This window comes from Spinacia oleracea, chromosome 3 (assembly GCF_020520425.1).
Source record: "Spinacia oleracea cultivar Varoflay chromosome 3, BTI_SOV_V1, whole genome shotgun sequence".
NCBI classification, from domain to species: domain Eukaryota; kingdom Viridiplantae; phylum Streptophyta; class Magnoliopsida; order Caryophyllales; family Amaranthaceae; genus Spinacia; species Spinacia oleracea.
In genome coordinates, this window is record NC_079489.1 from 156,307,893 (window position 1) to 156,319,919 (window position 12,027).

General features: G+C 36.1%; 1 protein-coding gene across 2 annotated transcripts; it reads left to right on the forward strand.

The window, feature by feature from the left end:
* Positions 1–1,891: 1,891 nt before the first annotated feature.
* On the forward strand, positions 1,892–11,752 carry LOC110789723 (kinesin-like protein KIN-7E). 2 transcript variants are annotated; one of them, XM_056841015.1, is made up of 13 exons: positions 1,892–2,210; positions 3,834–4,229; positions 4,763–4,852; positions 4,937–5,037; positions 5,133–5,246; positions 5,379–5,460; positions 5,543–5,610; positions 5,769–5,834; positions 5,955–6,079; positions 6,671–7,004; positions 7,774–9,009; positions 9,674–9,999; positions 11,221–11,752. In XM_056841015.1, exons 2-13 carry the CDS (start codon positions 4,019–4,021, stop codon positions 11,564–11,566), a joined length of 3,099 nt encoding a protein of 1,032 aa, XP_056696993.1. In that variant the 5' UTR covers positions 1,892–2,210; positions 3,834–4,018; the 3' UTR covers positions 11,567–11,752. The 2 variants fall into 2 exon arrangements, with proteins under 2 accessions (XP_056696993.1, XP_021850124.1); XM_021994432.2 differs by having other exon boundaries at positions 1,895–2,210; positions 11,224–11,752.
* The last annotated feature ends 275 nt before the right edge of the window (positions 11,753–12,027 follow it).

The following is a 12,027-nucleotide window of genomic DNA, read 5'->3' on the forward strand; positions in this document are numbered from 1 at the left end:
TTTTAATTTTATATTATAAAAACTTATGAAATATTAATATTTTGAAAATATATATCAAGATAAAGCCAACAATATATTATATGCTAACACTTGTTTTCATATACTATAAATAAAATAGGGTCAAAATGAATTATGTGAATAGTGCAAAAAGTTAAACCGTTGCGAGTATTCCGGGACGGGTGAAATGTACCAAAGGTTATTTATGTACTCCTTCTGTGTTTCTTTGTTTGTCCCATTTGCCATTTACATTTATCTCTGAGATCAATAATACTAGGAGGCTCTTAGTCTTAGAGTCTTTGGTGCCTTTTAAGGAGAGAGAAAACTTAAGAGTTAACTTTTAGGTGAGAAATAAGAGACTCTTAATTAGAGTTTGTAAGAAAAAAAAAAAATCTGAAATGAGAGCTAGTGTCATGTCAACATTTTTGGATGAAAATAAAATAACAACAAAAGGGTAAGAGAGAATAATAGTTATTGTTAAGAGTTAGTGCATTTCCACAATTTTTAGAAAGGGACTCTTATTTGAAGCCGAAGCTTATATGGCATAAGAGACAGAAGAGTCATCAAAATAAGAAGTTTAGAAGGGGGCTCTTATTGACGCTCTAACCCTTTTATTATACGGAGTAAATGATTATGGGACCATAATTTTAGTCTCACATAAAATACATCTGGCCCACCAATTTTGTATCTTCTCAATTCCACTCATCCAATTTTTAATAAAACACATTTGCTTCATGGGGCAAACAATAAGGGACAGAGAAAATATTCATTAATGATCTTTATTGCATTTTCTCCCTACACGTTAGAAAAAAAATATGTACATCGGTGCAATTTATGTATGATGGGAAAAATCCGAGATCGAGCCCATACATGATACATCCATACGATACTTCTTTTTGTGTTTCATTGCATTCACATCTCAATTAAAAAATAATGGTAGGGCACAAGAAGATTGAAATTCAACCTTGTGGTAGGACAATGTAGAAGGTTAATAAGATATCGTATGAATAATTGGGTGGATTTATATTTTATAGGTGAAAAAGTAAGTCAATGAAATTGACTATAGAGGGCTATTGTTTGCCCCATTTTTAAATGAATATATATTAGTAGTTCAAATTTAAATTACATATAGTTTAAATTTAGATAACATTTACTAGTTCAAATTCAAAAATATACGATGTATTATAAAATAGTCTACTTGTATGTGTAAATGAAATATCTCTCTATTTTGATTGAGTATTTAGTGCATGTTTATCGGGTGCACCGATGTGTAATCCAAATTGTAATAGAGGGTAAAATTATTTCAAACTTATCCCTTTACTTTCTTGGGTGCAAATGAGTTACAAAGAAAATGCAAATTACATAGGGAGACTAAGAATTCAAATCTGTGACATACCATACAAAAGAACCACTATGGAAGGACTCACTGATAAATATAACCCCTTACGAGAATCGCTACAAAAAAGTACCGTAGCACCACAATAAAGACTACGGAGTAAAATCAATTTAGCTATGCTCTATTCACCTTATTCTTTTTAAAATCAGTCCAGATAAGAAAATTTAGGCCAGACCCGACAAAAAAACCAATCACATAAAACATTCAAACCAAACCAGACCATAAAGTTTTAGAACAGAGACCAGGCCATAAAGATTTAGAGCAAACTAGAATATACCAGAAAGATTTAGAGCATATCAGATCATACCAAAAAGATTTAGTACATACCAGACTAGATCAGAAATTATCAAATCAGATCAGATCAGAAATTATCAGATCAGATTAGACTAGAACAGATCATATCAAACGGAGAGAAAAGAGTTTTAATAAGTGGATGGCGGAAGGAGACATCTCATCCTTAATTAACCATCATTATAAGTTTAACTCAACGCTGACACAATGGAATCTTCCTTTAAAGCGCGGCAAATTCAGTTTCCCCCGTCGTTAATCAACTCATTTCCCAGAAAATCAAAGAACATCACACACTAATTACAGTCCACAAACAATCAATAATCAGTGAGAGACAAAGAATCGACACTCTACCTTCTGCCGCTGCTCAACCAATTAATTCAAATATCGCTTTCCATTTTTTTTTTCTCTCTCCTCTCCTTCCTTCACTCTCACTTGCTTACTTTCCCTACCTTCAACCATCACTTTGTCTACTCCCTCCTTTTTTTTTCTTCGTTCATCATCTGCAATCGGAATTTCAAATTTCCAGGTACATTTTTCTTCCGTTTTCGTACTTCTGTTGCTAACTTCGTAGTGTAGTGTAATCAGATTTTTGTTTTATGCTTATGTTTAACGTGATTATGCTAAAAGTGTTGAGTGAAGTGCATTATCATGAAAGTTCGAATCGTTTGGATCGTTTGATCAGATCTATTATAGAATAGTTACTGAACTAAATTCTGGTTGATTCGCGCCATTTCGGCCGCCATTGGCGACGAATCTAAGTGTTTCTACTGCGAATTTGGAGTGTCTGATGCGGCGGAGGAGGAGAGAGAAGTTCGCGCAATTTCGGCCGCCATTGGCGATGAATCTTAGTGTTTTACTTCGAATTTGTTTTATCTGATATGGCGGAGGAGGAGGAGAGAGAAGTTCGCGCTATTTCGGCCGCCATTGGCGATGAATCTTAGTGTTTTACTGCGAATTTGGAGTATCTGATACGGCAGAGGAGGAGAGAGAAATTCGCGCAATATCGGCCGCCATTGTCGATGAATCTTAGTGATTTACTGCGAATTTGGAGTATCTGATACGGTGGAGGAGGAGAGAGAAATTCGCGCAATATCGGCCGCCATTGGCGGCGAACCTTAGCGTTTTACTGCGAATTTGGAGTATCTGATGCGGCGGAGGAGGAGAGAGAAATTCGCGCGATTTCGGCCGCCATTGACGACGAATCTAAGTGTTTTACTGCGAATTTGGAGTTTTTGATACGACGGAGGAGGAGGAGAGAGAAAATTAGAGGGAGGATTTTGTAGACATTCTCTCATATCTGGCCAAAAAGTTTACGACCGGCCCCCCGTATGATGATTATCATTTCCGTCTTCTTTTTTCATTTGTACTCTTTGTTTGTCTTCTATTTAGCTAATTAAACATTTTAACATGCCATATGCGGTATGCCCTGTCCTGAATTGTTGATCGACATCGTTCACCGAGGGTCGCCCTTGTCAATTTCCTTGATCGGCAAAAAAACAAAAAACCATGACATTACCACAAGTAAATTGAACTATATACAATCTGAATATTAAGTGTACATTATGTATATTTGATTTTTCCTTTGTATGCATATTTTTCAATTTAATTACGAAAATGCCACTTAATATGGTTTTCTCGTGGATTAATTAGCAATTTCTCATCGTGTTTATCGATTATAATAGTGTTATGATACTAAGTAAACTACAAATTTATGATAAGTACACTCCATTCTTGCATTAACTAAACATGCCATATGCTCTGAATTGTTGATGTACATTTTTTTTAAATAGTGATCATGAGTTTGTAACAGTCTGTATGATTAGAGACCATATATATTTTTGTGATGCTAATTAGAGACCATATAAGATATCAAGTAAACTCCAAAATTGTGATAAGGACGCGCCGTTCTCGGATTTTTATATTATGAGTCTAAGGACTATGTATCTTGCAGAATCTTGGGACATTATAATTATATTATTAGACTTTGAAATCTTTGTTAAATATGAGTTATATGACCATGATTAGTCACTTTTTTAATTTTTTGAAATAGTAGATGATATGATGGGGGTGTTAAAAGGAAGGCTGGCCCATGTGTTGCTCCTGTAGACAACAACAAATCTCACAACCATATGTCTTTCTTTTTTTATAGGTTTGTGTGAACAAAGGGGAAGGAAGTAGTTGTGTTTTGTAGGAGGTGATTATTGAGGTCTCACTTTGGAGTTTGGACTTACTGTTCATGCATAACAGATTAACAGCATAAGTCTTGATGTTCTAGTTGTGTTCTGGTTCGGGTGATTTTCGTTTTTCGGACAAGAGTTAAAGGGAGTTGATAAGATGGGCAGTGCTGATGGGGACGAAGCAATGCAAGGGTCAAGCGGCCGGGAGGAGGAGAGAATTTTGGTGTCTGTTCGTTTGCGGCCTTTGAATGGGAAGGAAGCTTTAAGGAAGGAGGCAGTAGACTGGGAATGCATCAATGGTAACACTATTGTATACAAGAACAACTTATCTCCTGAGAGATCACTGTATCCAAATTACTTTACTTTTGGTAAGAGACTGTTCACTGTATTTTTATTCATAAAAAAAATGGTGGTTTGTGGGTCATATTTTGCATAATCTCATGTCATATGCGTTTGTAAAAGTCATATTAGCAGAAAGGTGTTTGGTCTTTGAAAATGTGATACTTCTTGGTTTATATCCATAATGTGCGTGTATTTCATGTGTGCATATAATGTTACTGTCACACACTCATTTATTTCTTAAGGTCTTCTTCCCCTTCCCTTCCTTTTCCTGTTTGTCCCTGGGAATATTTATGTGCAAAACAGAAGAGCAAACAAATGTTTCCAAGTTTCCAACAGTAAAACAAGATTTTAGTTGTAAGACTTTCTGATTAGAACTTGGGCTATTGGAGTTGGAAGAAAGTTTTCGTTATGCTAGTCAGTGAGTTTTCTGAACGTGAAAGTTTTACATACCTGAACTATAGTTTTACTTTCTCAGAACCAATAATAGTTGATATCTGGATGTACGGTCTACAGATGTTATGCTGATCCTCCTTGTACTGGATTTTATTTATTTATTTAGACAGGGTGTTCAGGTCTGATTGCACTACAAGGCAGGTGTATGAGGAAGGAGCCAAAGCAGTAGTTCTTTCAGTTGTTAGTGGCATCAACTGTGAGCACGTCATCTTATTACTACGTCAACTTCTTTCCTTTGTAAGGCTTGTTGTTGATCATGTTTAAAATCCTGCTTTTGCAGCAAGTGTTTTTGCATATGGACAAACAAGCAGTGGTAAAACATTTACCATGTCTGGAATAACGGAGTATACTATGGAGGACATATTTGACTACATACAGAAGGTGAACAGAAAGAACAATGGTTTTTAAGTGTTATGTCTTACTCATTTCCAGTTCAACTCCCCACTTATAGATGCTTCATGCTTGTGTCCTTGTAGCACAAAGAAAGGGATTTCCACTTGAAGTTCTCTGCTATGGAGATTTACAATGAATCAGTGAGGGATCTCTTGACAACAGATAACAGTCTCCTTCGACTTTTGGATGACCCAGAGGTAATTAATCTTCTTAAGAACTTAGAATATTATCTATTCATTACTCAAAATACGGGGTAAAACTGTAAATCATTGGATGAGACGTCTCTCTTCATTCTTCATGTCTGTAATATATTGCATTCTCCTTCACAGAGAGGTACGGTAGTTGAGAAACTTACGGAGGAGACTTTGAGAGACTGGGACCACTTCAAAGAACTTCTTGCAATGTGTGAAGGTAAGGACATATAAGTTTCTAAAAGATGTCTGTTTTCATTGAATTTTGAAGTCTACATAATCTCCTACTTTTACATTTGCAGCACAAAGACAGATAGGAGAGACTTTTTTGAATGAAGTAAGCTCGCGATCTCACCAGATTCTTCGATTGGTATGTTTCTCATCAAAATATGTGCTAAAAATGATTAATTTGAGTCACAAAAAGTTATTGGTTCATAAACTTACTCAAAGAAAGGATTATAGAGAATGAACAGAGAAACAGAATCGTTAAATAATCACATTTGAACAATCATTTCTTGGTTTTTGCAGACAATTGAAAGCTCCAATCGTGAGTTTTTAGGCAAGAATAATTGTAGCACCCTTTCAGCTACTTTGGTAAGTTTCGCATATGTTGAGTTGTTGACCCAATTAAAAAATACGGGTTGGGTGGTAGCTTTTATGCAGTGATAACTGATAATGTTCCTCTTAATGTTGCCTCCTTTCTTGTGTCTGCAGAATTTTGTTGATCTTGCGGGAAGTGAGCGTGCATCACAGGCGTTATCTGCTGGATCAAGGTTAAAAGAAGGTTCACACATAAATCGTAGTTTGTTAACATTGGGAACAGTGATTCGCAAATTGAGGTGACTTCTAACTTCTTAACCTCTTTCTCTTTTCTCTCTCTGTCAAATAAGTTTCTGTTTTAGTTGGCAGATGGCGGTTGGGGCCTTTAGTGTTTAGTATGTCGATTTGCTAGTTCTTCCTTTTGGTTTAATGAAGCTCACCCTATAACAGTTCTCAATCTCATACGAAGTATTTGTTAGTGACTTAGTGAGTGTGTCCTGTATGTATATTCCACAAGAATAACAAATGAAAATATGTCACAAAATGTCAAAAGAAACTAAGACCGAAAGAAAGAGAAACAAACGGAAGGGGTGAAAGACTTGTAATATGCTTTAAAGAGTATGCTCGATTGTGAGTATTGTCTGCCTTAATTGTCATAGGTCAAATTCCTGAGAGCACTTAGACGTTGACCATTTCCAATTATTTTTCTCTTTGCTGCAGCATTTCTTCTGTTACGAGTTAAACTTTGTTTGTTCTGGTCTCTCATAGTTTATATAGGTCACTCTTTGTTGCTATTATGGTGCATGACAGGTTCCTTTTACTCCACTGTACTGACCTTTATGATTTATATATGATTGTAAGTCTGCTACTGATATATACTTTACGTACAGCAAGGGACAAACCGGTCATATTCCTTACCGAGATTCTAAGCTCACACGCATTCTGCAATCCTCTTTGGGAGGGAATGCTAGAACTGCAGTCATATGTACCCTGAGTCCTGCACGAAGTTACGTTGAACAATCAAGAAACACCCTCCTTTTTGCAAGTTGTGCCAAAGAAGTAACTACTGATGCACGTGTCAACGTTGTCATGTCTGACAAAGCCTTGATGAAGCACCTGCAAAGAGAATTGGCGAGACTAGAGACTGAGTTGAAGAGTGCAAACCCCTCCACCAGATCTGATGCTACTGACCTGTTGAGAGAAAAGGACTACAAAATAGACGAGGTACTTTAAGCTTTAACTTTTTGTATATGATACAGCCATGCAAGAGCAAACTATTTCTTGTCCTGTTTTTAAGGATATGCATTTTGTGTTCGCAGTAGGTTCCAAATAGAAATCTGTTGCACTCACATAGTCACATTTTTAGCATGTTTGAATACATATCCTGTCTATCTATACTGGCGTTACCTTGCACCATCACTCACCATATGGTGCCATCCACTTGACTATAACATGGCTGTACACCGTTTTTGTGAGTCGAGAACATGAAACCTCCCACCTGTTATTAATGATTTAACCACCTAGGCAAAGATGAACTTGCTGAATATTTATTGATGTACCTCACTGAACCCGGGCCTCTGAAGAGTCTGAACTGTCTGAAGTGTTATAACAGGGACTTGGCCTTTACATTATTTACCTTAGATCATGTTTGGTATAGCCCTTTTCATGTGTTGGAAATGGAATCAATTAACTAATTCCATTACCTATTGTTTGGTATGAGAGATGGGTAACACACTCCATTTCCAACGGGTAACTATTACCACCAATTTATTATCTCTCCTAACCTTGTGGTAACAAAGTGTTACCTTCCTCAATCCCTAATTTGATACAAGGGATGTTTTCCTTAGGTATACCAAACAACAAATTATGATAACACTTAACATTACTATTTCTCCTTCTTAAATGTTTCCAATCCATTTCCTTTCCTAGATTCATACCAAACATGCACTTAAAGTATACAATGACTAATGCTGTGTTTCTTTCCCTTTTTCAGTTGGAGAGAAGGGTAAACGAGCTGACTCTACAGCTTGACCTCGCTATATCCCAGATCCATAACTTGCAGCAGGAAGATTCTTCTTACCCTAATTTGCATGTTCGACAAGCTTCAGAAAGTTCCTGTTCCATTACAACCAGTGTGGTGGATCACCACTCGTTCAGTGCTCATTCTCCGACATTTGAACCCCCCGAGTCTCCAGATAGACACAGTGGATTTAGTTATGAGGAAAACTACTCAAATTCTGACATTGACGAAAATCTTCCCCCGAGCAGCTCCTTCGAGGGTTTTCTTATCAATACACCTAATGAAGCCTCCCCGGATATACATATGCAGACTCCTGTTGGCCTTGAAAATGACAGTACTGACCTTCCAGAAGCTGGTCATTTCATAGTTTCTGAGGAAACAGAAGGGAAAACATCAAACTCCTTTGAAACTGATCTGCCAAACATGGTTGAGGAAATTGGAGAAGAAAACACTGATACTTTTGAACTACGTCTTGAACAGGTCTCTGATGGGTATGGATCCCGTTTCCCCGACTTTGTCGAATTTGATCCGTACCAAGTTTCTGAAGAATTTGGAGACAAAACCCCGAATTCTTACGAATTTGATCAGTACGAGGGAATCACGGAGACAACATCCAACTACGATGGCACTGTTCCAAAACAAGCTCCTGAGGCAGCTAGGGAGGAAACTGATAATAATAATTTGGAGAAATACTTCAAGGAAGTTCAATGCATAGAATCTGAAAATCCACAGGATAATGAAAGAAAATCATTGGTTTTAACGGGTTGTGAGAATGATGGGTGCACAGATGACAAACCAGAAGAAGTCAGTGAGTTGGATAACATGAATTCATCTTATAATCAGGATTGTGTGCCTGAAATTCAGAAATTGAATTGTATAGTAAGTTCTCAGTCAAACAATGTAAATACCACATGTTCATCATCATTCCCGGAAGAGGTGAAGTACGAGATAAAATATGAGAGTGGAGATGGAGAGTGTATTGACAGACCCGAAGAAGTTGATGAGAAGCTTTCTGCATTGAATTATGATGCTGATGATGGGATTCCTGGGAATTCTATTCGAGATATGGAGCTAGATGAAAGTAGTCAAGTTGCTGATGGTAAGGTTCCCAGTCAGATGGAAGATATTCAGAACTATAAATCTGTTTCGTTCAAAAAGGAAATCGTCAAGGCCAAGTCTATGGATCAAGTTCAACTTCGGAATTTTCAGGTGATTGTGTTTATGGAGTCAGATTTTACTCCTTCTCTTATGCTTAATCAGTATTTCAGTAGTGACCTTTTTAGTGTTATGGTGGTGTTCTGGGAAGTGATTTACACTTCTCTTCCCCGCTATACTTCTTACTATAACGATGTGTGCGAAAATATATAAGTAAAATTTAAAAATTGTGTTATTAACTAATAATCACCCCAAACAATAATCAAGAAAATTGTTCACAAAGTTCATCTAAAGAAAATTTAGAACTCGTATTGTTTGCTACTAATCTTGAAAAGTGAATACCACATTTTTAGTGTATCGTTTGATTTTTAGTACTTCGTATTTACTCCTTATCTTGAAAAGTGAATACGTGTATTATTTGCATTTTTTTACCGAATAATTGATGTCACTAAATAATCTTGCTTTGACCTTTTTTTCCAATCTGATTGCTTCCCTTTGGAAAGTACTCAAAGTAGCATAGGTTGTAAATTTGCATTAACTCCTAAATCTTGGCATTAATTATACAATTTGATTAATTAAATTGTGAATGAGGGTACTATAGACTATTCTATAGAGGGACACCAAAATGTCATTTACCATAATGACCTTAAGAGTTCCCTTATAGAATAGAGATGTTCATATCAGCATCAATTTTCTCTGATCCGATTTTATATTTCAGGTAGAGGATGATGCTCTTCAAAAGGCAAATAATTCTATCAAGAACTTGAAAGATGTTGGCTTGAATCGTCAAGACGATTTGCATGATAGTGTGATCCCGTGTTCTTCAGATGCTAAGAGACTACAGAGGGAGATTATCGGTCTATGGGATGCCTGCAACATTTTACTAGTACATAGAACCTATTTTTACCTTCTTTTTATCAAGGATGACCAGGCAGACACAATTTACATGGAAGTAGAACGCAGAAGACTCTTCTACATAAGGGATGCATTTTCTTGCGACAATTCGATTGTGTTAGACGGTCGCCAACTCACGCCTGGTTCAAGGTATGACAATTTTTAAGACTTGGTGCTATGTCTGAGGTTCTGCAAGTTTATTTGCATTTTATTCTACATATTCCATAAACTAAAATTAATCACTAAGACATCTTACCTACTAGACATCATATCGTGAAGTAGAAAAACAATGGTGAGGAATAAAGGAGATTATCTGAAATTTCATTTGAGTATGGCCTGCTTATATCTAGAAATGTTGATTGATGCCATTAAAAATTTCCTTATCTTGTATACCCAAAACTGCTCTTAAGAGTCACTGCTGGCCCATCCACATAAGAAAAAAACGGTTTTTTTTTTTTGGTGTGTAGGCGGATCCAGGAATTTACAGAGTTATTAAAACAATATGAGTATTTCATACATAAAGAAAACAAAATGATTTTCCAAATAAGAAAAGCAAGGATTTTAAGGAAAAGCTAAAATAGCAAATTATTGTTAAGCATGAGGATATAACCCACGACCTTTCATATTTAGGTACCGTTCTCTTCGCCTAAATTTCACTTCTATTATCTTATCTTATCTTATACAAGTATTATCTTATCTTATTAAACTTTATACTTCCTCCGTTCCTAAATAGTTGCACCATTTTGACTTTTGACACTATTCACTTGTCTTGCTTTGAACTTAATTTTCTACTAATAAATAAAATTAAAAATTATTATACAAAGTATGATTAGGTTCGTTTTAATATATATTTTAAAAATATCAAATTTTTATAATTTTTACTAATACATAATTATAAGTATTGATGGTCAAAGTTATGCGTTGGCAAACGTGAAAGTCAAAACGGTGCAACTATTTAGGAACGGAGGAAGTATTATATTATATTATCTTAACTTATCTTACTGGTCCTTATTAGAAGTTATAAAGAGGTGTCATTTGAACTTATAATTGACCCTTATTTTATACTTCGTAGTATTGTCTTATCTTATCTGCACTTACTTTATTTTATTTTATCTTATCAGACATGAAATAAGTGAAAATAAGGTCAAGAGAACAACGCCTTAATCAAAACTTTAAAGGCATAACCAATTTACCACCAAGCTACAACTTTTCTTTTGCTATTAAATTATAGTAATAATATTTTTAAGAGGGTAGATAATTGTCTACCCTCTTTGCATAGTAGTTCCACCCATGACTGTGTATTTCTGTGTTGGGGGCGATTAATTAGTTCAATGGGAGAATTTAAAGAAGTTAACACTGTCATTCTTGAAGCAGTAGACAATCACTGCACAGTGAAAGGAAAATGTTGAGCAAGCTAATGAAGAGAAGGTTCTCAACCCAAGAGAGGATTGATCTCTATGTGAAATGGGGCATTAGCTTAGACAGCAAAAGGCGAAGCTCACAACTCGCTAACCGCCTTTGGGTCAATTCCGTAGACATGGACCATATCACCGAAAGTGCCAAAATCGTAGCTAAACTGGTTCGGTTGAACAAACCCCAAGTTCCGAAAGAAGTTTTTGGCCTTAATTTGACGACAACTCAGGGACGGAGGAAGTCATTTGGAAGCAAATTGTTATCAGTCCCTTGTAAGAACACTTTTTTAGAAGCCACTCATTGAGATAGTGTGTGTTAAACTGTTAATTAGGCACTTGTAGCTAGTTGTAAATTGTGACTTAACTGCCTTATATCACACTAATCACATAAATGCTCATTTGGGGTGCTAGCCACTAGCTGATAGGCAATCACAAGCTTTTGTAAAATTTTCTCCTGAGGCATTTGTTGATGCTAGAGCATCTTTTTGTTATGCTTTGAGCCCCTAATGCACTCCTTTTTTTTTTTTTTTTTTGGTATTTCGTAACTATTGCATTATCGGCTCATTTAGCTCTCATTTACTAAACTCTAAACTTCAGGGGCGGAATTAGGGGGGTTGGTGGGGGAAAATGTAAATCCTCTGTCTCATTCCTTATCCCACTCCGTCTTATTGGTCCATTCAGTAAGCTTTTATTTTGTTGTTGTTATTGTTGTTGTTGTTGTTGTTTCTCGAAACTATTGCATCATCGACTCCTTTGGCTCTATTTT

Coding starts and splice junctions, on each gene's coding strand:
- LOC110789723 (XM_056841015.1), top strand. CDS start 4,019: ATGGGCAGTGCTGATGGGGACGAAGCAATGCAAGGGTCAAGCGGCCGG. Junction 4,853..4,936: donor AGTTGTTAGTGGCATCAACT/GTGAGCACGTCA, acceptor CTGCTTTTGCAG/CAAGTGTTTTTGCATATGGA. Junction 5,247..5,378: donor GACTTTTGGATGACCCAGAG/GTAATTAATCTT, acceptor TCTCCTTCACAG/AGAGGTACGGTAGTTGAGAA.